The 26,908-nt window shown below is 33.0% G+C and overlaps 1 protein-coding gene across 5 annotated transcripts in view; it reads right to left on the bottom strand.

The window, feature by feature from the left end:
- GRIK2 (glutamate ionotropic receptor kainate type subunit 2) overlaps positions 1-26,908 on the bottom strand; it is a 729,530-nt gene that overhangs the window by 289,803 nt on the left and 412,819 nt on the right. For all 5 annotated transcript variants that reach the window (XM_017498581.2, XM_037727899.1, XM_037727898.1 and 2 more), the window contains exons 8-9: positions 14,265-14,408; positions 11,593-11,700 (exon numbers count right to left, since the gene is read on the bottom strand). In XM_017498581.2, coding sequence (XP_017354070.1) covers positions 11,593-11,700; positions 14,265-14,408 — 252 coding nt within the window. The remainder of the gene's footprint in view (positions 1-11,592; positions 11,701-14,264; positions 14,409-26,908) is intronic.

The following is a 26,908-nucleotide window of genomic DNA, read 5'->3' as shown; positions in this document are numbered from 1 at the left end:
TCATTACAAGGCCTTAATACACACATTTATTTATAAATATTTGCCCACACATTTTATCTTAAAAACAAATTTCTAGAATTAGAATGACAGAGCACAAATAATCTCAGTTGTTAAGATTATTACTACATGTTGCCAAATACCTTTCACAAATCATTGCTTCACTTGTGATCTTTCTTCTTACAGTTCATGGTAGTTTCCATAAGACAACTATATAACAATTTAGCTTTTATTTTTAATAGTCTAAATAATATAATTAGATTATATTATAGAGGTTTATAATTGTCAAATCTTTTAATTGTAGATGGTGTTTTTACTGATAAAAATAACTTTTTATTCTAATTACTTTTTACCTAAACTTCCTATATGTATTATTAATCACACTTACTTTACTTCCATTATTTAGGTCTTTGAATTTGCTGATAAATCATCACATATATTTTCACTGTCAAAGTATTTCTTGTTTTATTGTTTTTTTATAAGTAGCACCTCAGTTGATTTTTTCAATGTCCTAACTTTTTATCTTCTTGAATCTTACTTTTTTTTAACCTTGTTCCTTTCACACTGTTTAGTGTTCACTATTTATTTTCTACTCCCAGAAATTTTCCTATGGTAATTAGGAGATAAAATACATTAAGTCTACTAATATGTTTTATCAACTTCTGTTTGAAATATTACTATCATATTGTAAAACAAATATTCAGCTGTAAAAATTGAAAAATCTACTCTATGAAAATTATCTATGTTTTGTCCCATTCTGCTAGCACACATACTGATTCACAGTTTTAGTTAATTTTTTATTGTTGTTGTTTTTGAGACAGAGTCTTGCTCTGTCCCCTAAGCTGGAGTGCATTGGCATGATATCTTGGCTCACTGCAACCTCTGCCTCCTGGAGTCAAGCAATTCTCCCTGCCTCAGCCCCCCAGTAGCTGAGATTACAGGCACCCAGCTAATTTTTGTATTTTTAGTAGAGACGGGGCTTTGCCATGTTGGCCAAGCTGATCTTGAACTCCTGACATCAGGTGATCCACCTGCCTCAGCCTCCCAAAATGCTGGGATTACAAGCGTGAGCCACGGAGCCCAGCCAGTTTTAGTTAATTCAATTTGGTGTTGTAAACACTGCCTCTCTTTATTTTGCTTTGTGTATTATGAATCATTTTGCTACAAGAAAAAAAGTTGTAATTTTGATATAATTTGTAAAGCCATTATCAAGGCCTTTTTTAAATGCTTAACTGAATTTGATGTTTACTAAGATAGATATTCAGCCACAGTCTCTTCCTTATTGAGCATTGCTTTTCACTTATCATTGTTCATATACAAGACAATTTATTTATAAAGGATAACTATATGACATATTTTTATGGTTGCAGATTTAAAAGTATTTTGTTGCCTTCTTTTATAAAGGAAACTTAGCTACATGAAGACATATCAGCCTTCTTCCTTCAGAACTAAGTTTTATTTATTTTTCTCTAGTATTAATCTTGCTCTAAAAGACTGAGAGCTACCTTATATGTATTTTGTTGGTGGTGAATATTTTTTCTTTAAAGTCTTCGGTATTATCTATTTGGAAATACTAAATCTCAACCAGTACACATATGTGTGTATATATGTATATATTTGTAGATGTAGATGTATGCATGTATCTATATACACAGTACATTTATGTATATGCATACATAGCTTTTAAGTAATGTTATATATGGATGTATATATCATGTATTAACTTTTTGCAAAATATGTTACCAAGAGATTGAGTGAGAAAGAAAGAGAAATAATGGTTCTTTTCTTAAATGGTCAGAAATATAATGCATTTCTTCATTTTCTGAACATATATTTTGTTGCTTCTTGTAGTTCTCAATTATTTGTGTCCCCATGTCTTCTATAGAAGGCATACTCTTTACATGAAATACTTTTTCACCTTTTACTACCTTATGCATGTATCTTGATCACTGTTTCAATATAGGTAAAACAATTCCTCCTCTGTGCAGCAATGGATGGCCTTTTATTATGCTTCCATGCAGAGCAATTTAGGTATGCTTTTACTATGATAAGTATCACATTATATTTTAATTGTTTTCTTTTCTCTGTCTAGTAAAAACTGAATTCCTTGTGGATGGAGACTTTGGCATACTCATCTTTTTACCCAAAGGCCTTTGACTGTAGGACATCCTATGGGCTTTACATGTGAGATCTCTGAATATATTGGTTATATATATATTGGTTATATAAATATATCTTTTATGAATATAACCAATAAATATTTTATTTACTGAACATAAATAATATTTATTAAACAGAAATAAATGTTTTATTTTCTACATCTCAGAAATGCCACTTATGTATTGCTTTGTATCGAAATTATATTTCATTTTTATTTACCTTATCCTGCTGTGTTAGACTGTAAGTGCCTTGACAAAAGGAAACATACCATCAATCTTTAAATTATATAATAAATATCCAATGAATATTTATTGAATAAATGAATAGAGTGAGTGAATTTCTACATGATAAAAACTTTCAGACATTTTAGGTTGACTTTCCAATATCATTCATTCATTTGGCAAATGCTGAACATATATTATGTTTATTCTTTTATAAGTACATATTTTGTTTTCTATATTTTATTCTTCATGTTTTTGTGTTATTCCTAATGTTTTAAGATCTATCTCAATATTGTATTTAATGTTTGAAAATATCATGCCACATACTTTTACTATGCATTTCCATTTTTTCCAAATTACATTTTATAAGTATTTTAAATGAATATTTTACACCATATGTTTTGGCTTTTTTTGGAATGTATAAATTCTTCACGTAATTTTGTTTTATAAATATATTTTCTCTTTGGTCTGTGTATTTTTTCTAGGTTAAAAAAACAGTTTTCACAATAATTTTTAAATTATTTATCTTAATTAGTTGATCATTTATTGTTTATTTATTTATGTACTTTTCTTGACAGTTTTCTCAGAATAAATTTTGTTTTATAACTCATATTACTACTTTAAATCCCCAAAATGTTTCTATTTCCTCTCTTGGGCTACATAATTGTTAAACCTCTGAAAATAACATCTTATCATTTCTTCTAAAAATGCATGTTAGTTCTGTTTCTGTAAACAGAATCAGTGTGACATGTTTCTTATTATCTATGAAATTTACAATAATAATCTGTTTCATATGTATACAAGAAACTTTTTCAAGTAGGAACAAAATAAATATTCTCAGTTAGGTTCATAAATATTAGTTCCAAATACAATGAAACTTATTTTAAATTGAGAAATAATTTAAATTCTCCACTAAAAAATGTCTGATACAAATCTATCAAAATTCTCTTTATACTTTCTTACTGACATTGACTAACAAAATATTCACTGAATGTTGGTAGATGGAAAAAGAAGCAATACAGTTTTCCATTAGAAAACAATGTAAAGAAGAAAAAGAGTTATTTGATTGCACATTGTTTTGATTAATGTCAGGAGAATATATCAGCCTTGAATGAAGAATATAAGCCGTAATTCTCCAAAGAGAGCCTGTGTGATGACAATGAGAAACCACATTGTACTTGTGTTTCCAACAATCTTAGTACAGTGTGAACTCTTCATCTTAGAATAAGTTTGTTTAAAGAAATTTATTTCCAGTAATAAGTTGCCCCCACTATACTATGACCCACAAAGTATAGCTTTCCTTTAAGTATATTGACTGCTTCTCTTAGAAAAAATATGGCACTCCAACAGTACTGTTTGGGGGAATTGAGAAATAGAAAGTATAAAGAAGAGATTCATATTAAATGCTGATTTACATTTGAGAGATGAATATTTCCTGCAATTGACTGAAGATACACTAGTGGCCTGCTTATTTCTCTTTTAATTCATATACCTGTTATTTCTGAAAACCCAGGTTTCTCAAGCCAATACAATGCATGAATACTGGGTTCAGAGATTTTTTTTCAACAGAGTGGTTTTCTCACTATTAATGGGAAATTAGAGACTTTTGTTTTCCTTACTTCACCTCTTCACATGCTGAACAGTTAAATAAAAAGTAGAGATAGTTACTTGCATTACTGTCTAATAACCCTTGACATCAAAGTTTAATAACTGTTTATTTCCATTGAACTATGTGTTAAAATGAGAGAACTTAAGCACTGGCACCTGAACTCTGGAAAACAAAACGAAATATTTTACAGCAAAGCCTATGTGCTTCCTGCCAGCTAGAATTTATAGTTTAGTACAATTGTCTGGGAACTGGGTAATCTTCAGATATAGGTTAATTGAGGGCCTCTAAGGATAGGGCAAAGAACACTTCAGTAATCGGTGTCCTGAAACTTTCAACCTAGTGTCCACAGGATCTGGGATTTTACCATTTGAATACTACAGTGCTAATATGAATACAATAAATCAGTAAGTATATAATCATCTTATGGAAAGGAATGAATAATCTAAACACTGATTTTTCTCATTTAGGATATTTATTTTAGTCTAGCACAAATTTAACCCTAAGCATAATTAAAGAGATAACAGACAGGTGGTGAGTTTGATTTTTAAAATAATGTTTGAATCAATGAATTAAATGTTCCCAAGTATGAAAATGTGTTAACATTCAGTTAAAATCCATTTTTCCATAGATAAAAATATAATTCTGATTTGATTTTATTTGAAATCAAATCAATTACAATTATTTTTGTATATATACATATATATGTTAATTTGAATTTAGTAATTAAAAGAAAAATATTCAATATTTAATATTCATTTTGGGGCCAAAATATTAGTAACACCACCATTAGCATTGCTTTCCTACAGGAAGGCTAAAGAAGTCTCAGTTCCTGGACAAGTTGGGATCATTGCTGCCATGGGGACTGGGTATACGTATCAAATGGCACCAAAGAGACAAAGATAAAAACTGCCATGCATCAGTTATCTAGAAATCTATCATCAATATAGCTCTCACCTATGTAAGGTAGATTTTCAGATTTAGATAAGTTTTAAGGATTGTAAAATCCATTCAGACACCTTTCACATAAGAAGTTTAATGAGGGCAGGATTCAACAAACAAAAGTCAAACAAGCTTTATTTCTGGAACACATATGCCTATAAACTCAGGCAGACAGGGTTTTACTACCAATTCTTATACACCTCATATATTATCAAGATATTTGAGTTTTAGTAAAAAGTCTATGTATTACTGATACTAGTCTCTGGGCTGGTAGGTACAAATACAAGCAGTGAATATTTTAAAAGTATAAGTGTTAAAAGTTAAAACAAAGCTTCACACGAAAGTGAAATATGACAAATTTAAACCTTTTAGAGGTGTATAAATGTGGAATATATTGCTTTATATTATTTATAAATACTATTTATAAGACTCATATTATTTTTACATTTATATTATCAACTATAGAAATTGACAAACATTTTTTATAAAATATCTTTTTGTATTTTTCTTTTTTAGATTTTCCAGAAGGATATACAATTAGAAGCCGATATTATTACAAACCTATGCTGAGACAAACACATCGTATTTTTTATTTTATAATCTCAAATGCTTCCAGGTCCCTCCACACTATTTTTGTCCAAAGAAATTTATCAGTTTTATCCTTGTGTATTTTTCAAAATTAGTATAATATTAATACCTGAAGCCAATTTTAATAAGGGTTTATTAGAGCCTATCTGATGAGGATATGGGGAATTCTATTCTCCAATGTCTATTTTCATTTAAATATCACACAGGAGAATATCAACAAAATAATCAGAATGGCAAACTTTGATGCTAGGAAAAGGACAAGAGAAGTAAACAAGAATAATTTTAATTTACATATGTACTTAGAAACAAACATTCTGTAGTACAATAAAAATGATTTTAAATAACCAAGAAAGTGTAACAGTAAAAGACTGATGTTTTTCTCTTAGAAAACATGTGAAGTACATTGTGGTCACATAGGAGAGTTTATAAGAAAATTCAATCATGAGTTAAGATTTAGGGATTTTATTATTGCATTACAGTTTCCTATAAGAAATTCTTTTCTAAATTTAAGTGGTTGTTTTCTCAAAAGTGGCTTTTAGGTAGCTCGTCTTGCAATGAAATTGCACTATTTTATGTAATATCATCAACCTATTTTGTGTGGAAACCTTCCAATTCTTTTTGCTGCAAATGGCATCCTTTTGAAGTCATATTCTAAGATCTTCCTGAATATTTGTGTAACATCTTACGCCATGAGTTTTGTGTTTTCTTCCCACTGAAGCTGGTCTCTCCTAAGCACATAGCTAAGCTTCAGATGACTAAGGAATAAGGATAAACCATTACCAACAATAAGTTACATCCTGGTTACATATTCTAAACAATAAAAAGAAAACAAAAAACTCAAAACTTAATTTTATTGTTGGTGGTGATATTTTTATATTTTCTCACAAGCAAATTTATCTTGACTCTTTTTATTTTTGCTAATCGTCTCCCTCCAAATTACTCCCTCCAAAACTACAATCTCAGCAGCGATCTACCCAAAACAATCAGGATTCATCTTATTACTTTCAGTTTCCCAATTTTTTGCCACCCTCCAAGTCAGTATCAGCCAGAGAAAGTCAAATATGCCCCTCAAACCCATTATCCAGGTGCCTTGCTTAGTTAGACCACCTCCAGTTTCCTCATGCCAACAACCTCATGTCATAGCACATGTGAGATCTTCATTTCTTTCCACTATAAAACTTTTCCACTTCCTGTCGTGCCTTTGAATCTCTGTTTAACTCAAATGATGATGACCGTCTCCCTTCCTGTAGTAAGCTCTGAACAGTAACTTCTGCTTGTTCTCAATTGGGTGGGCTTTGTTTATTTCCATCCTATCAACTTATAAGGACAAAAAAGGAAAATGTATAAATAGAATAATGATTTTTATTCTTTAATATAATACTGGAGGGTCAGAGAGTTTTTAATTGTGCCATGAATGGGGCCAGATTTGCCACTGAAGCAATGCAGATCCTTGCAAGTTCAGACTTCAGAGTGACCTTCTGCACTCTAAAATCCCTTACCCACTGACCCATGACCAATGACCCATTGACCCCTTGACTATTGTCTTTCCCTGTTCTCACATTGAAGGTATAGAGCAAAGCTAGGAAAAGCAACAAACTGTGCTACAGGAAAATAACTCTGCCTCAGACACTTGAGTAAGCAATCTGTTATAGTTTCCATAAAGATCCTTTATTCATTCAACAGTCAACAAATATTTGTTGAGTACATACTTTGTCCTTAAGACAAAGGATACTTTGCAAAGCCTTAATATATAATAGTGGAAAAGAAATATATTTTCCATCTAATATGTCTTGTACTCTGGCTAAGGATATAGCCCTTTTTATATAGTTCATAAGAATAAATAATTATGTACTTTGATAGAGTCAGAAATAAAGTACAGAACATTATGAGAAATTTAAATTTGATTAGAGACTTAGAGGAGGCCTATCTAAACAAGTAATATTTAAGATGTTACCACCGGGATGAGTAGGAATTCTCCAAGCAATGGCACTGGGAATGGATATTCCAGCTGGGAAAACCATTTTTTTAGTTATGTCAAAGTAATAAGAAAACTTTGTTTTCTTGAGGAAATTTAAAAAAAAAAACAAAACTCTGTAGGTAGAGCATAAAAAAATATCTGAGAACGTGATGAGAGGTCACTGGTGCTTTGGATTTTATTCATTATACAATGGGAACTTATGAAAGCATTTAAACAGAGGGATGACATGGGTCAATTTTCTTTTAAACATATCTGCCTGGCCGCTGTGGTTCTGATCAGAATAATTAAAGCTGGGAAAATCACTTTCTGTTTTCCTTTTCCTATTCTTGAGCACTCAATATCAGGCTCTCATAAGCAAAAGTATTGCCTGAGCCAGACAAAGCCTGTAATAGCACCTACAGTCTTTCCCCCTTCTTCCCCTTCCCTACTCCAGTGAAGGCACTGCCATGGTCCCAGAAAGCTTGTTTGGACAGAAGTGGCTGGCTGTATATACGGTATCAGTTATCTTTTGGGGACCACAGTCAATGGGCTAGATTCCAATTAAGGCTTTCGTTATTATAGAGTAGAAAGAATTCATTTGATCTATGAACACTATCTAAGTAGAAAGGATGTCCATCTCCACTCCAGGCTCAGACACCTGAGCATGTCCCACATTTTCCCATTCATCAGAAGCATACCCATTTATTCCTGGTTTGTCTGCTTCACAGTTGTAAACAACAGAAGCATGGACTTCCTTCCTGTTAAATGTTTTATTCCTAAAGTTCATGCTTCAGAAAATTATTTAAAATCTATCATGCCAGAGACATAGAGTAACTTTCTTTTCAGCACTTATTACTGCCTGGTCTTATAATCTGATAAGTCTATTGAGTCTATTTATTATTGGCAAGTTTCCTCTTCTAGACTATAACCTTCAAGAGAGCATAAAATAGACATTCATTCCATATTTGTTAGAGTATTAACCTGACAAATGAAGTGGGCTAGTCTAAGATGACCAAGACAAAATGAGAATGAAGAAAAGGCAATGGGCATGAGAAGAGGGGTAAAGTTAGCACTTTACATGTTTTCTTTGTTTATTTTTGTCTCTCAGTCATGATAGAACATAATTGTTAAATTTTAATGATTAAATTTCTAGTCTCAGCTTCTTTCAAGATGTTACTTTCAGGTTCTTTTAGAGGGCATAGTATTTTTACTTCAGAGTGTCCAAGAGTGCAGCCATTTGCTCTCTACTTTTTTTTTTTGAGATGAGTTTGACACAGAGAAATTGGGTGGCAGGATGAAGTTCACACATTTAGTTTTGATGGAGTTGGAATTGAAATTCAAGCCTCTTGGATCACCATCTATTGGCCCTTCTAAACTGAATTCTATCAAGGTAGGAATGCCATATTTTCCATCTGTGGGTTGGTAACTCTACTTTCCAGGGGAAAATAAGTAAAGTAAATAAGAGTCAGTCTTCATGAGGCAGATAACTGCTATTGCCTCATGATTCAGTGTAAGACCTTGTGTTTTAGAGAGATTAATACATTTGTCCATAAAAAGTAAAGGGCAGAGTGAGAATTTGAGCCCAATTCTGTCAGAATCTAGACCTTGAGCTCTTAACCATTCTACTAAATTTAAAATGAGAACCTTTTGCTATTTAGCAGCACTTTATTCATTCTAAGTCAAAACCAAGTCTGTCAAAATGGCATTTTCAATTTTTCTTAAGAACTGATTAAACTTTACCTCTGTCCTTTAGCTGATGAGTTCATGTACAAATTTCCTAGGATATTGAAAACATTTGATGTGAACTTTTTGTTCCCTTTCTCTTTAACTTACCTTCACCCATCCTCAGTACCTTATGCTTCTTTTCAGAGGAAGATTTATGTCAATTTCTTTCTACTATTAATCCTTCTACTTGCTAATTTGTTTTCCAATCTTTGCGTTATGCTTTTATCCTTGGTATTCCCCCTTTTCCTGCCTGGCTCCTCCATTTCTCCTTAAAAACATAGTGTAAATACTTTGCTAGTCTTTGAACTAACAACATTGCTGATGGTTCAGTTAATGTCCTCTGTCACCAACTGTTTACTCACCTCCACTTCCTCTTAGAATGGTTTTTAATTCATGGCCTCCTACTAAAATGATTCTAAACTATATTGTCTTCCCAAGTAACCCATAGACCTCTGGGCCATTCTTTCCTTAAACTCAGATGGTATTCTAATACCTTGCAAATATCTTGGACAGGGTATTCATTTTATGACTAAAATCTAGCACTTTAGCTTTGTCTCCCACTTGTTCTATGTGTGTGTGTGTGTGTGTGTGTGTGTGTGTGAGTGTATGTGTGTTTATGTGTGTAAGGATAAAATCAAATGCTATGTTTTGTGCTTCCCTGTACTGTTACTTCCCTCTAAAATGACTCAATTTCTAACAATCAATAATTCAACATATTCAAAGGCTAATTCTAAGTACCCAATTGACTATGACTCTTGACTAATTATATCTTTTATCAGAAAATAGATTTTTATTGGTCTTTCAGAAGGTTGAAACATGGTTTTTGATAGTATTTATTCACAAATATGTATTATCTTATCGCTGCACATGAAAAGCCCCTTAGGAAAAGGATTGCATGCAATTAATTCAGCAAAATAAATTTTCAGATTATAGGAAAAAAATATGAAATATTTATAAAATTTCAGAGCAACCTGCCCAACTCTTCAACTCACACTGTCTTACCCTGCTTATCAATGTGACAGATCATTATATGTACTTGATAATCATGACAGTCAGGCATATCTATAAGTCACAATGGAGAACAGAGAAAATTTTGTAATGTTTTATTTATTTTCAATCCAAGACAGGCAAAGATCTATCATAAAGGCATTGCCAATTTTTATGCACATGTATTAAAATGTCAGCACTGGTCCAAGTTCATCCTAGTTACTTGGATTTTTTTTTAAAAAATAACATCTCCAATAAACAGCAAAATAAACTCATTAAGAGCTTACTAAACTCCACCATTATCAACTCCAGTCTTGGTCACAGACTAATTTTCTCATTTTGAGAGTGAAGTAGTTAGGAAAGGACTATCTCATGAATATTTGGGTTCCAGTTTATTATAAAATATTCCTGACTTTGCATGGTCTTGACAAAGTGTACAGTTTGAAATCCTCAGTGGCAGGAGGTAACAGCCCTATCAATTTGAGTAATTGGTTGGTCATAATGTACTTAAACTGTCTTGGGGGCATTATCAAAAATATAATTTTACTCTCTCCTGGATTATTTAAATCAGCATTCAAATATGCTGTTATCTTCCAGGCTAAAAAAAAATCCCTTCTTAGGACTTCAGCTTTCCTCTTCAGTTTCTATCTAGAAATACAGCCCTGTGTTTCATTGCTATGTGAAATATAAGATAGCTTGCTATCTTCAAACCAATATTATCTCAGTCAAATATAACTTTTCTCAAATTATTATTAAAATATCTTGTCAATTGTCAGTCAGTCTATCAGAAAAATATCTAAATACACACATATGTATTTATGAAAATTCACACTAAAATATTCATAAAGTATGCACATACCCAAATTCTTTGGGTGCTTTGCCTCAGTCCCTAGCAATAGAATCAAGTAAAGTAGATTCAGTGTGATGTGCTATATTTACGTACATACCCAATTTTCTATGGATACACTAATTCAAATATTTTACTTAAATATCACTCAAATATGTAAACATACTTTTATATCTATTTTTTAATGACCTGCACCAACTTGGAAAGTCGATGCAACCACATGTGATTAGAAGCTGCATGTATAAAGACCTATACTAAACCAAATATTTTCTAATTGCTATATTAAACCTCAAGACTAGATAAGATTATATGCATTTCAAAGATTATATGCATCAGAAAAACCTCTAGCAAGAAAATAAAATATAAAATTGTCTTAAAATACCCATTATCCTTGAATCCTAATTGTCAATTATTATATTCAATATAACGAATTAAATATATATTTTTAGAGTTACTCAATAAAGTTAAATATCAATGAAATGTGACTACAACAGAAAATATTTCTTTCTTCTTTGACATATGTTTCATTTAATAATTAAAGCAAGTAACCTGATTCAAATACCTTTTCTAGACCTTCCTCCTTGAGACTGATCACATCCAAATCAAAATCCGTTCGTAAGCCATTGGTTTTGTTGAAGGTTATTCTGCCTGTGAGGCCTTCCCAATGTGCCTATGGGAATAGAAAAAAAAAAATTGATAATAAATAAGTGAAGAAAGAGGGAATCAACATTTTTTCATAAAAAATAGGAAACATTTTCATTACGTTTCATAGTTTACATTGCTAGAGATTTTTAAAATATTTTAATTTTCTTTTGAAATTTGAAGGATGTTTTCCCAAATAAATTATCCCAGTTTCAGTAGAAATTTATTAAAAATTTTTCATTTTATACAATGTATTTCCAGTTAAAATCTCTTTCTAAGAAAAAACATATTATTATGTTTTAAGTAGTGAACCTCTTTTAGTAAAGTAAGAAGAATTTAGTTACTTTTTGTGGTGTATGAGATATTGAATATCTCACTGGCAAATACAGATAGAACTACTGCTATAAAATCCCACTACTAAATTCATAATAATATGAAAAGAAACTTACTACAATAAAAGAAACTGAATCCAGGAAAAGCTATGTTATGCTAACTCAATTATATACATTTCCCCTAGAATAATTAACATTTACTTTCCTTTCCTTTAAGTAAGACCAGGGAAAATGTATAATTACTTCATATCAAGATATACTTCATGTAGAAGGAGGTGGGAATATAATAATCCAGCTATATAATGTGTTCAACCCTGAAAGGTGAGTAAATATCTGGATTTTTTTAATGTAAAAAGTTTTCCCAATCTGTTGGTATAGAATCAAAATTAGATGTTTTTCATTGTTTGTCATTTGGAAATAGCTTAGAAAAAAATAGTTAAATATGGACATTTTTAATTATAAAATGTATACTCATAACCAAAATGTTTAAAAGAATATATACCAAGACCCAAAAGAAGTAAATCTTAGTAGATTATGGGTAATATTTCAATAAGGACTGGAAATTAATATTACTAAATTTCTTAGGCTCCATATGAATTTTGACTTATGTGCAGGATTCTTAAATAGTTTTCAGCTAATGATTACAAATGAAATAGAAAAATTATAATACATATCCAAATACATATTGTAACATGACTTTGCTAAAGTTAAACATGAGTTCACTGGCTTGTAATAAGGAAGAAAATGTATTATTAACCTAACATCTTCCAAAGAAAAAATTTCAGGTGACTAACAAAAATGCATAATAGTATAAAAGTAAACAAAACGATCAAGAATTAAAAGAAAAGAAGTATAAAAAAGTAGAACAAATCTGGGCTAGAGAGAACATAAAGAAATGTATACCAGAAAAAATTGGACAAATAATTTTATCACAAATTCAATTCTGAACTTCCTAGCAACCAAAACAAAGAAGAAAATATGATAAAAACACAATATACGGGTTCTGTAATTTAAGACATACCAGTTGCTCAGGAGAAACAGCTTTTCCTGGCACTGAGACCTGAGAGAAATTTCTCCTATTGGTCCTTATAAGGGGGACACTGTGATTTAGTGGACAAGACTTTCAATTACACCCTACAATAAATACAATCGGGAATGTCATATAACTGCTTCTTTTAGGGCTGCTTGACACATGTTGTGGTCTCAATAATCTAGTGCTGAGTTCAGAAAAATCAATTCTTCATCTCACCAGACCTGTGGACTATGTCTACAGTTCACAATTTTGAACCAGAAGTAAATGTTAGAATATGGGGCAACCAATAAACTGCATATTCTTCAGAAACTATTAATTCACCTACCTAAGAATTTGATAAGAATTAGATAAAGAAAATTCATGGATATTCAGAGATACTTAATTATGATCCTATTTGAACTTTTATTTTCATGATGAATAATTTATTACAAGATGAACTGGTGATTTATTTTAAGCCATTAATAAAATATCTCATATGTTAATAATACCTGCGATATTTCATTGCAAAGATTAAGGCTTAGCTAAACTTTCATCTATGAAAAGTATTCTATGCTAACAAAGGACTTTCTGTAAAGACAGGAAAATATATATGTATATGTATTTGTATATATATGTATATATGCATATATATAATCTTCAAAAATTTTTCTTTTTCTAGCTATGAATACACTTGATATATAACAGACATAATCAGAAATAATATGTGGTCATAAGAATGATTGCATTATATTATATGAAGTAAATTTTGCACTTTGATTAATCCATGTATTCTATTTTTGTTAACTGTTAATATAATTTAAATAACTAGACATATTTAGGGACAATTCATCTAAATAACTATATTTGAAGCCTCACAAATTAGATATAATTTTACTGTAGTACAAATGATATTTATTTTAGAAATCCATTTATATTTTGTTGCCTAAAATATAAACATTCTTTTATTAATCTAGATCTCTACATAAAGAAAAAGTAATACATGTAAAAATTCAGAAAGGTAAAGGCTAACCTTCATAGATATTTTGATAGATATTTTGTTTATAATGGGATTTCCCCCACCTTTCATTTGGTATTATTTAGTAAAAAAATACTAACTTTGCTTATTTGGATGGAATAAGAGACAACATTTAAATTAAAGATAAAGACTTTCTAGAAAAACTGCAATAATCTCACTTTATTCAGCTTGACAATAAAAGAGACAAGGCAGATGTGCTTCTCCTGACATACCTCTTTAATTAGACTCATAAAGCGGGTCCCGAAGCGCCATGGTTTGTGTCGATTACACTGCAATGAACTGACTGTCATCTGGGGAAACTGTTGGACAGCCACAGACACCACATGCACAGCATCATACATTAGAGCAGCGTCAGTCTGAAAGGCAAGGGAAAGGGAAATTTATATCAATATAACTTGTAGAATCTGTGGTAAATAGTTTGGAAGGAGAGAGAAGGAAGGAGCAAAGGAAATATATATCTCGTTTTTCTTTGTATAAAGAAGAAAATATTATCTCCAACATGCTCTTGTTTTCTTAAATAAGACATTATTATCAAATTACTACATCAGCTCCATAAGAAAATTTTACCTACCCTCCTTTTCCTGAAATGATAACTCAATTACATATGGTCCTAGTATTGCTGTTGAAGTAGGAAATGTATGAAGACAGTCTTTTTACCTTTTTGTCACTCTCTCTGCGTCTTATTCTGTCTCACTACACACACACACACACACACACACACACACACACACACACACACAATGACTACAATTTCTAACATTTTTAGTGGTCCCATAAATTACATACTGTATATAAAAGTAAGTAAACAGTTTCCTTGTATAGGAAGAAACAGATTTTAATGGAGATTTACGTAAAACCTTAAACTCTTTAATTGTTTTCATCTTTTAGCTTTAAAAAATATAAACCCTGATCTTTTTCTTCAACTCAAATTTTCAAAAGATTCAATCTCAGAAATGATGGTGCAGTTTTGAATCTCAATACATGTATTACCCCCCTTTCAAGGAACTGTACTTAGTCTCTTGTACTGTTTTCTTTCCCCACGATTTCCATATGAATAAAATTTCATTTAGCTTCTCAAGTAAAACGAATATGAATTCTACTGTGTTTGCACCTGCACAAATGACTGACCACTTTGAAGGTTGATGATAAAAAAATAAAGTGTTAATAAGTCATAACAAAACAGAGGCTCAGTGATTGTCAAATGCTGTGTTAAATGGACCCTCACATTGTGTGTGACAGATCTATGCCAGGCTTACTACCTAGAGAAGACATCCACACTGACAGTGCTGGTAGCAATGAACTTTGACCATCTGCTTGGTATGCTTTAGAATAAAAGCATATATTTTCTCTTCTCATTCACACAATTAGTGAGCTGTGAAATGAATTCCAAAATGAATAGGAACCCTGTAGATTATAGCATTCGCCACAGTACAATACAAAATGAGTAGACACAGTAGCTTTCAAGCAAATGGATCCTAAGGAGCTATACCACATAAAATGGAAGATGGCTAAAGAGCACAATGCAATGATAGAACATAATAATAATACCATTTTATAGTTCATAAACCTCTGGGGAATATAACTCAGATTCCTAACCATCATTTTATAAATTCTACTGACTGTTCACATACTCTGATAGCTGCATAGTGAAAACTAGTAGTGGAGTCATAGAGACATACATCTTGAGCCTGAGGATTAAACTGATATTTCTCTTTGGCCTGAGTTAACATTCAGAGGACATAATATATATATCACACAGGTGGTCACAAAAATCATCAGCAGAATTGGAAAGATAGATTTTGAATCTTTATCACTGTCAACAAAAGTATGCAGAAAGTGCAATTTTGTAGCAGAAAATATAAAAGACTCTTAAAATATTTATGTTTATTTTAACCCAGTAATTCCTCTTTCTGGAATTGGCATCAAGAAAATCAGAGATAAGAACAAAGGCTACATATCCACCGTTTTTGTTTTGTTTTGTTTTGTTTTTTTAAGGGTGGAAATCTACTGAATGACCAAAATAGGGAAATGTCTAAATAAATTCACAATGTTTTCTTATATAAGCACTAAAAAATCATTCTTTGAAAAACACTCAATTAGATTTATATTAAATACATCTTTTTTATTGCATTTTAGGTTTTGGGGTACATGTGAAGAACATGCAAGATTGTTGCAGAGGTACACATGTGGCAGTGTGTTTTGTTGCCTTCCTCCCCTTCACCTATATCTGGCATTTCTCCCCATGCTATCTCTCCCCAACTCCCCACCCCCTGCTGTCCCGCCCCTACTTCCCCCCAACAGACCCCAGTGTGTAGTGCTCCCCTCCCTGTGTCCATGTGTTCTCATTATTCAACACCTGCCTATGAGTAAGAACATGCAGTGTTTGATTTTCTGCTCGTGTCAGTTTGCTGAGAACGATGGTTTCCAGGTTCATCCATGTCCCTACAAATGGTATTGTGTAAAATTAGATTTAGATTATACAGAACTGTATTTTCAGGACAAACCATTATATAAATAGATAAAGTTTTTATATATAATATAAATATATAATATATAACAAAGTACTTATATATTGTAATATGTAGTAATATATATTATATAATTATAATACATATTACAATAATATATATTATATATGTATTACAATGATATATATAATTATATAATATATAACTATATATTATGATATATAATATAAATACTATATTAATTATAATTATATAATTAATATATATGCTACACATTATATTAATATATAACCATTATTTTACATGTATTATATTTAAAAAATATATACAATAGTTTATGCTGGAAATACAGCATAAATATATATTCATAAATATTTACACATATTTATAAATAATACATATTTATAAAGTAATAGAACAATAGAAAGCATTACTTTATAAGGCAATATACGTGTTTAGAAGTAAATAGAATATATTAAATACACATATACATGTAATTATATATGAGTAATTAATATACATTATTTACTTTATTCTCCAAATAATAGCATAATGAAAACACTCCTATTGTTCACATTTTATAAATAAGGAACCAAGACAGGGAGAAGTGAAGTAACTAACTGAAGTCACAGAGCTCACAAGTGAAGAAGCCCAGCCTCTCTGTTAGGAATACTTTTAGCCACCTCTACATACTACATGAACAACAACAGTAGGAAGACATAATAACATAATATTTTTTAGCTCTTGTAAGTTAATAATGAATAGAATTTTTATTTCATATTTATTTTCCACAGTTTTTTAAGATTAATATGTAATGTAGGAGGAAGATTATAAATACCCTAGCAGTTACTGCCAACATCAAAGTTTTGATCTATTTCTGGAAAAAATAAAGAATACAATATATATTTCTGAATCCTAGTTTTCATGAAGGTAGCTTTTCATGACTTATTGACATATACATGATCTTACAGAAAATACATAAAAATCCTAGAGTAGTAACCTTATTTAATATGGCAATGCTGGAAAAGAATTTTGCCTAATTAAAAGTTGAAAAACCTTTTCTGGTACAGTTTCAGTTTCAAGATCAGGGACACAGTAGTTGATTATAAACCTCTTTAAACCTGCTATTTTAAATGCAATTAAAAATAAGGCAATATTATTAAACTACAAGATCAATATAGCTGGGCAGAATATGTTACCTTCCCTGGTACTTGGAAGGGTAAAGTAGGAGGATCACTTGAGCCCTGAAGTTTGAGCCCAGTCTGGGCAAATGGTGAGACTACTGTCTGTGACAATGAAAAATAAATCCTTGAGAAAAAGGTACAAGTAATTTTAAAGTTGCTGATCAAACTACTTCTGGATTTCCCAGTTTAAAATATGTTTATTTATAAATCAATAAACAGTACTTCTGAAATACTTGCTATGATATTTTCTTCAGCTTAGAGTGTTTTTTGTTTTAATTTTAGAGTATTTCTCTTTGTAATAATATATCGTTTCTTTTATTAAAAAATCTTTATATATATATATATATTTACACTATATATATATATATATATGAACATATAATTGCACTTTAGGTTCTGGGATACATGTGCAGAACATGTAGGATTGTTGCATAGATACATGCATGTCAATGTGGTTTGTTGCCTTCAACCCCCTCACCTCTATCTAGCATTTCTCCCCATGCTATCCCTCCCCAATCTCCCTACCCACCGCTGTCCCTCCTCTATTCCCCACAAGCAGAGCCCAGTGTGTGACACTCCCCTCCCTGTGTCCATGTGTTCTCATTGTTGAACACCCACCTATAAATGAGAACATGTGGTGTTTGTTTTTCTGTTCTTGTGTCAGTTTGCTGAGAATGATGGTTTCCAGATTCATCCATGTCCCTACAAAGGACACAAAGTCATCATTTTTTATGACTGCATAGTATTCCATTGCGTATATGAGCCTTATTTTCATTATCCAGTTTATCATCATTGAGCATTTGTGTTGGTTCCAGGTCTTTGCTATTTTAAACAATACCGCAATGAACATATGTGTGCATGTGTCTTTATAATAGAATGATTTGTAATCCTCTGGATATGTACGCAGTAATGGGATTGCTGGGTCAAATGGAATTTCTATTTCTAGGTCTTTGAGGAATCGCCACACTGTCTTCCACAATGGTTGAACTAATATACACTCCCACTAACAGTGTAAAAGTGTTTTTATTTCTCCACATCCTCTCCAGCATCTGTTGTCTTCAGATTTTTTAATGATTGCCAATCTAAATGGCATGAGATGGTATCTCAATGTGGTTTTGATTTGCATTTCTCTAATAACCAGTGATGATGAGCATTTTTTCATGTTTGCTGCCCTCATAAATGCCTTCTTTTGAAAAGTGTCTGTTCATGTCCTTGGTCCACTTTTGCACTGGTTTGTTATTTCTTGTAAATCTGTTTTAGTTCTTTGTAGATTCTGGGTATTAGCCCTTTGTCAGACAGGTAGATTGCAAAAAACTTTTCCCATTCTGCTGGTTACCAGTTCACTCTAATGATTGTTTCTTTTGCTGTGCAGAAGCTGTGGAATTTGATCAGGTCTCATTTGTCTATTTTGGCTTTTGTTGCCAATGCTTTTGGTGTTTTAGTAATGAAGTCCTTGCCTATGCCTGTGTCCTGATGGTATTGGCTAGGTTTTCTTCTAGGGTTTTTATGGTGTTAGGTCTTATGTTTAAGTCTTTAATCCATCTGGAGTTTTAAGTGTAAGGTGTCAGCAAGGGGTCCAGTTCCTGCTTTCTGCACATGGCTAGCCAGTTTCCCAACACAATTTATTAAAGAGGGAACCCTTTCCCTATTGCTTCTGTTTGTCAGGGTTGTCAAAGATCAGATGGTTGTAGATGTGTGGCATTGCCTTGAGGCCTCTGGGTTCTGTTCCATTGGTCTGTATCTCTGTTTTGGTACCAGTACCATGCTGTTTTGATTACTGTAGCCTTGTAGTATAGTTTGCAGTCAGGTAGCTTCATGCCTCCAGATTTGTTCTTTTTGTTTAGGATTGTATTGGTTATGTGGGCTCTCTTTTGGTTCCCTGTGAAGTTTAAGGTGGATTTTTCCAGTTCTGTGAAGAGGGTCAGAGGTAGCTTGATGGGGATAGCTTTGAATCTATAAATTACTTTGGGCAGTATGGCCATTTTCATAATATTGATTCTTCCTAACCATGAGCATGGAATGCTTTTCCATCTGTTTATGTCCTCTCTTATTTCCTTGAGCAGTGGTTTGTAGTTCTCCTTGAAGAGGTCCTTTATGTCCTTTGTCAGTTGTATTCCTAGGTATTTTATTCTCTTTGTAGCAATTGGGAATGGCAGTTCATTCTTGATTTGGCTCTCTTCAAGTCTGTTATTGGTGTATAGGAATGCTTGGGAGTTCTGCACATTGATTTTGTATCCTGAGACTTTGCTGAAGTTGCTTATCAGTTTCAGGAGATTTTGGCTGAGATAATGGGGTCTTCTAAATATACAATCATGTTGTCTGCAAATAGAGACAATTTGACTTTCTCCTTTCCTAATTGAGTACCCTTTATTATTTTTTCCTCCTTGATTGCTCTGGCTAGAACTTCCAATACTATATTGAATAGGAGTGGTGAGAGAGGGCATCCTTGTCCTGTGCCAGATTTCAAAGGGATTGCTTCCAGTTTTTGCCATTCAATATGATATTGGCTGTGGGTTTGTTGTATATAGCTTTTATTATTTTGAGATATGTTCGGTCAATACCTAGTTTATTGAGAGTGTTTTGCATAAAGGGTGTTGAATTATGTCAAAGGCCTTCTCTGCATCTATTGAGATAATTATGTGGTTTTTGTCTTTGGTTCTGTTTATGTGGTGGATTACGTTTATAGACTTGCGCATGTTGAACTAGCCTTGCATCCCAGAGATGAAGCCTACTTGATCATGTCGGATAAGCTTTTTGATGTGCTGTTGCAATCAGTTTGCCAATGTTTTGTTGAAGATTTTTGCATCTATGTTCATCATGGATATTGGCCTGAAGTTTTTGTTGTTGTTGTTGAGTCTCTGCCAGGTTTTGGGATCAGGATAATGTTGGTCTCATAAAATAATTTGGGAAGGGTTCCCTCTTTTTTTATTGTTTGGAATAGTTTCAGAAGGAGTGGTACCAGCTCCTTTTTGTATGCCTGGCAGAAATCAGCTGTGAGCCCATGTAGACCTGGGCTTTTTTTGGTTGATAGGCTATTAATTGCTGCCTTAACTTCAGCCCTTGTTATCGGTCTCTTCAGGATTTCAACTTCTTCCTGGTATAGGCTTGGGATTGTGCAAGTGTCTACAAATTTATCCATTTCTTCCAGGTTTATTGGTTTATGTGCATAGAGTTGTTTGTAGTAATCTCTGATGGTAGTTTGCATTTCTGTGTAATTGATGATATCCCCTTTATCATTTCATATTGCGTGTATTTGATTCTTCTCTCTTTTCTTTTTTATTAATCTAGTTAGCAGTCTATTTTGTTGATCTTTTCAAAAAACCAGCTCCTGGATTCATTGATTTTTTGAAGGTATTTTTGTGTCTCTATCTCCTTCAGTTCTGCTCTGATCTTAGTTATTTCTTGTCTTCTGCTAGCTTTTGAGTTCTTTTTTGATCTCACTCCTCTAACTCTTTCAATTTTGATGATAGGGTGTTGGTTTTAGATCTTTCCTTGCTCCTCATGTGGGCATTTATTACTACAAATTTTCCTCTAGACACTGCTTTAAATGTGTCCCAGAGATTCTGGTATGTTGTGTCTTCATTCTCGTTGGTTTCGAAGAACATCTTTATTGCTGCCTTCATTTCGTTGTTTACCCAGTCAACATTTGAGAGCCAGTTTTTCAGTTTCCATGAACTTGTACAGTTCTGAGTCAGTTTCTTAATCCTGAGTTCTAATTTAATTGCACTGTGGTCTGAGAAACTGTTTGTTATGATTTCCATTCTTTTGCATTCGCTGAGGAGTGATTTACTTCCAACTATGTGGTCAGTTTTAGAGTAGGTGTGATGTGATGCTGAGAAGAATGCATATTCTGTGGATTTGGTGTGGAGAGTTCTGTAGATATCTATTAGTTTTGCCTGGTCCAGATCTGAGTTCAAGTCCTGGATATCCTTGTTGATTTTCTGTGTCATTGAACTGTCTAATATTGACAGTGGAGAGTTAAAGTCTCCTGCTATTATTGTGTGGGAGTCTAAGTCTCCTTGTAGGTCATGAAGAACTTGCTTTATGAATCTGAGTGCTCCTGTATTGGGTGCATATATATTTAGGATCATTAGCTCTACTTGTTACATTGATCTTTTTATCATTATGTAATACCTTTCATTGGCTCTTTTGATCTTTGTTGGTTTAAAGTCCATTTTATCAGAGACTGAGATTGCAACTCCTGCTTTTTTTGCTCTCCATTTGCTTGGTAAATCTTCTTCCATCCCTTTATTTTAAGCCTGTGTGTGTCCTTACATGTGAGATGGGTTTCCTGGATTCAGCACACCAATGGGTTTTGACTTTTTATCCAATTTGCCAGTCTGCGTCTTTTGATTGGGGCATTTAGCCCATTTACATTTAAGGTTAATATTGTTATGTGTTAATTTGATCCTGCCGTTTTGATGCTATCTGTTGTTTAGCCCATTAGTTGACACAGTTTCTTCATTGTGTCAATGCTTTTACCATTTGGTATGTTTTTGGAGTGACTGGTACTAGTTATTCCTTTCTATGTTTAGCACTTCTTTCAGGAATTCTTGTAAGGCATTCCTGGTGGTGACAAAATCTCTCAGCAATTGCTTGTCCATAAAGGATTTTATTTCTCCTTCACTTATGAAGCTTAGTTTGGCTGGATATGAAATTCTAGGTTGAAAGTTCTTTTCTTTAAGGATGTTGAATATTGGCCCCCACTTTCTTCTGGCGTGTAGGGTTTCTGCCAAGAGATCTGCTGTGAGTCTGATGGGCTTCCCTTTGTGGGTAACCAGGCCTTTCTTTCTGGCTGCCTTTAGTATTTTTTCCTTCATTTCAACCCTGGTGAATCTGATGATTATGTGTCTTGGAGTTGCTTTTCTTGAGGAATATCTTTGTGGTGTTCTCTGTATTTCCTGGACTTGAATATTGGCCTGCCTTGCTAGATTGGGGAAGTTCTCCTGATAATATCCTAAAGAGTGTTTTCCAGCTTGGATTCATTCTCTCCGTCACATTTAGGTACACCTATCAAACGTAGATTAGGTCTTTTCAAATAATCTCATATTTCTTGGAGGCTTTGTTCATTTATTTTCACTTTTTTCTCTAATTTTGCCTTCTCATCTTATTTAATTGAGTTGATCTGCAATCTCTGAAATCCTTTCTTCTGCTTGGTCAATTGGGCTATTGAAACTTGTGTATGCTTCACAAAGTTCTCATGTTGTGTTTTTCAGCTCCATCAGGTCATTTATATTCTTCTTTAAGCTGTTTATTCTCATTAATATTTTGTCAAACCTTTTTTCAAGGTTCTTAGTTTCTTTGCATTGGGTTAGTACATGTTGTTTTAGCTCAGAGAAGTTTGTTATTACCCACCTTCTGAACTCCGATTCTGTCATTTCATCAGACTCATTCTCAATCCAGCTTTGTTCCCTTGCTGGTGAGGAGTTGTGATCCCTTGGAGGAGGAGAGGCATTCTGGGTTTGGGTGTTTTCATACTTTTTGTGCTGGTTTCTTACCATCTTTGTGGATTTATCTGCCAGTGGTCTTTGTAGTTAGTGACTTTCAAATGGGGTCTCTGAGTGGATGTCCTTTCCGTTGATGATAAAGTTATTTCTTTCTGTTTTTTAGTTATCCTTCTAACAGTCAGGCCCCCCTGCTGTAGAACTGCTGGAGATCCACTCCAGACCCTGCTTGCCTGGGCAACATGGGTGGCAGATGCAGAACAGTATGTGTTTCTACCAATTTCTTCTTCTGTTATCTTCTTCCCAGAAGGATACCCGCCAGGTATCAGCCTGAGCTCTCCTTATGGGGTGTCTCTTTGGGTATACAGGGGTCAGGGAGCTGCTTAAGAAGACAGTCTGACCCTTCTAGGAGCTCAAGTGCTGAGCTGTAAGCTCCATTGTTTCGTTCAGTGTTGCTGGGCAAGTACATTTAAGTCTGCTGCAGCAGAATGCATAACCACCTTTTATTACAGGTGTTCTCTCCTGGGAAGGTGGGGCTTTATTTATAAGTTCCTGATGTGCTGCTGCCTTTTTTAGAGATCAATATGTAGTTTTTTAAATTTACATTTACTATCTTGTCAGATTAAGCTACTGTCTTCTTTGTAAAACTATGTATCTATAAATTCTTCCTCTTTTGAAAAATTGTGAGAACATTCCAGTGCTTCAAAAATGTGGTTTATCTTCTTCTCACAGGAATGCATATATTCGAAATTTTTTATTCTATTAATAATATTAATGACCAACATTGATTCAATATCTGTGTGAGGCATTCTCCTTAAGTTAGTTCCTTTAATTTCCTTAACAATTATTCAGTTGCAAACCCATCAATTTTGTGTCAAATAGGAAACCAAGGCAGAGAGCAGTTAAGTAACACAAAAAACAAACCATATCATATACAAGCAGAGCTGTATTTAATCCATATAATCTGTTCAAAGTTTATATCTTTTTCCCTGGGTTTCTCACTTAGCACTCTACAGTTAATAATCAAAGTAGTGAAGGTGGTTTTTTAGTTATACAATATAAGAAATATCAACAAGTACTTGAATGCAAAAATCTCTATATAGTTTTTTCATAAATATTTACATAATGAAAATGCACTGCAAAATGAGAAAAGGTAGACATTGTAGAAAACTGGTAAATATAAATCGGTAAAAAAGAAATACATTGTTGTATCTGGGGTATAGAGATCACCCTGTTCTACTTACCACAGCCTACTCCCATATAACCATTAGGACAGGCCTACACTACCTGGCACCATCCCCCAAGTACACAAGCATGCCACCAAGAAACCTGGGAACAGTCCTGACTTGTTCACCACTGCTGTCATCTGTGCACTTTTCCTGGGGGCTGACCCATCCAGCGTGTTGCAGGCACTGCTAACACTAGTATATGATGTCTGGGAGCCCAAGAGTTGTCCCATCATTACTACTGCTATTTCTCATGCCATGCATACTGCTTAGAGGTCCAGGAATTCACAACATACCTGTCCACTGCTGCCACTAAGAAACGAAAGCAAGCTTCCTAGAGGCCCAAGAATTGGCCCACTAACACCAGTGCACTTGTGTGTCACTCAGAAGCCTAAAGACAGGAAAACGTAGCCTACCAATATCACCCCGGGCCTGAGGACTGACTTACCTGGCATTCCTATCCCCAGTAAAATCTCAACAGAGTCTCCACTAACAACTGCAGTCTAAGAAACTGAGGAAATCACAGACACAACTAATGCTGTAAAAATCATACAGAGACTACGCTATTGCAAACCCTAGAATTAAAGCTAAAATGCCCCCTCAGCCAATACCATAGATACAACCATAGGACAAATTTTCTCTTATGAAAACCCATCCAAAAAATTGAAAAAAGTTGGCCAGGTGCAGTGGTTCACTCCTGTTATCCAGCACTTTGGGAGCTCAAGGTGGGTGGATCATGCTGAAGTCAACAGGTTGAGGCCAGCCTAACCAACATGACAAAACTCAGTCTCTACTAAAAACACTAAAATTAGACCGGCGTGGTGACCACACACCGATAATCCCAGCTACTCATGAGGCCAAGGCAGGAGAATGGCTTGAACCTGGGAGACAGAAGCTGCAGTAAGCCAAGATGGCATCCCTATACACCAGCCTGGATGACAGAGTGAGATGCCATCTCAAAAAATAAAAATAAAATAATTTTTAAAAAAATTTGAAACAAGCAACTATTATACAAGATGTGCAGACATCAACATATGGACACAGTGGGACACGGGAAATAAAAAATCAAGGAAGTATGATACCTCTAAAGGAGCACAGTAGTTATCTAGCAAAAGAATCAGTTAAAAATAGATCTATAAAATGACTAAAAAATGATTCAACATAATTATACCAAAGAAGCTCAGTGAGACACAGAGAACACAGGAAAACAGTACAAAAAAATCAGGATATGAGTGAAAAATTCAATAGAGAGATAGATACAATATAAAAGAACCTAACAAATTCTGGAACTAGTACAGAAAACTACTAAACCACAATGATAAACAATAAAAGAGGAAGAAGGGAACAAATGATATAGGAAACAATAAAAAACAATTAAGGAGCGACAGGAATAAGTCCTCACATATTAATAATAACCTTTTAATATAAACACAATAAGATGTCCATTTAAAAGATATGGCTAGCTGAATGGATTTTTTTAATGACCCAACTACATACTGCCTACAAGAAATTCATCTTGCTTGTAAAGACACATATAGACAGAAAGTAAAGAAAGGAAAAAAAAAAAGATATTCTATGCAAATGAAAGCCAAAAGTGAGCAGGAATAGCTATACTTATATCAAATAAAAGAGACTTTATGTCAAAAAACAGTACAAAGAGACAAAGCACATCATGATATAATGATAAAGGGATCAAGTCAACAGAGGATAACATTTGTAAATATGTATGCACCCAGCAGCAGAGCACCTAGATATGTAAAACAAATTTTATTTGATCTAAACAGAGAGGCAGACTACAATACAGAAATAGTTGAGGACTTTAATAACCCACTCTCAACATTAAACAGATCATCTAAGTAAAAAAAAATCAATGAAGAAATATTAGATTTAAACTGCACTTTAGCCAAATGGACTTAACAGGCACTTACAGAATATTTCATCCAACACCTGCAGAATATACATTCTTCTCATCAGCACACAAAACAGTCCAGGAAAGACAATTTTAGGCCACAAAATGTTTCAATAAACTTTTAAAAATTCAAATCATATCAAATATCAAACAATAAACAAAAAATAAAAATTAATAATAAGAAGAATTTTTGAAACTGTAAAACTATATGGATATTAAATATCCATACTCTTGAAAAACAGCATTCTCTCGAATGATCATTAGGTCACGGAGTTAATTAAGCAGAAAATCTAAAATTTCTTGAAAGAAATCAAAATGGAAACACAACACACCAAAACATATGGGATATCGCAAAAAGCAGTGTTAAGAGGGAAGTTTATAGCAATATGTGTCTATATAAAGAAAATATAAAGATTAAAAATAACCTAATGATGCACCTTAAGGAACTAGAAAGAACAAATCAGACCTAGAGTTAGTAGAAGAAAAAAATAATAAAAATGTGAACTGAACTGAATGAAATAGAGAATTAAAAATAATACCAAAGGTTATTAAAATGAGAAGCCTTAAAAAACACACACAGACACACATACACAATTGACAGACTTCAGGTTAAACTAACCAAAAA

This window comes from Cebus imitator, unplaced genomic scaffold, assembly GCF_001604975.1.
Source record: "Cebus imitator isolate Cc_AM_T3 unplaced genomic scaffold, Cebus_imitator-1.0 Scaffold245, whole genome shotgun sequence".
NCBI lineage: Eukaryota > Metazoa > Chordata > Mammalia > Primates > Cebidae > Cebus > Cebus imitator.
Note: the sequence above shows the minus strand (reverse complement) of the source record. Positions and strands in the feature narration are given on the sequence as shown.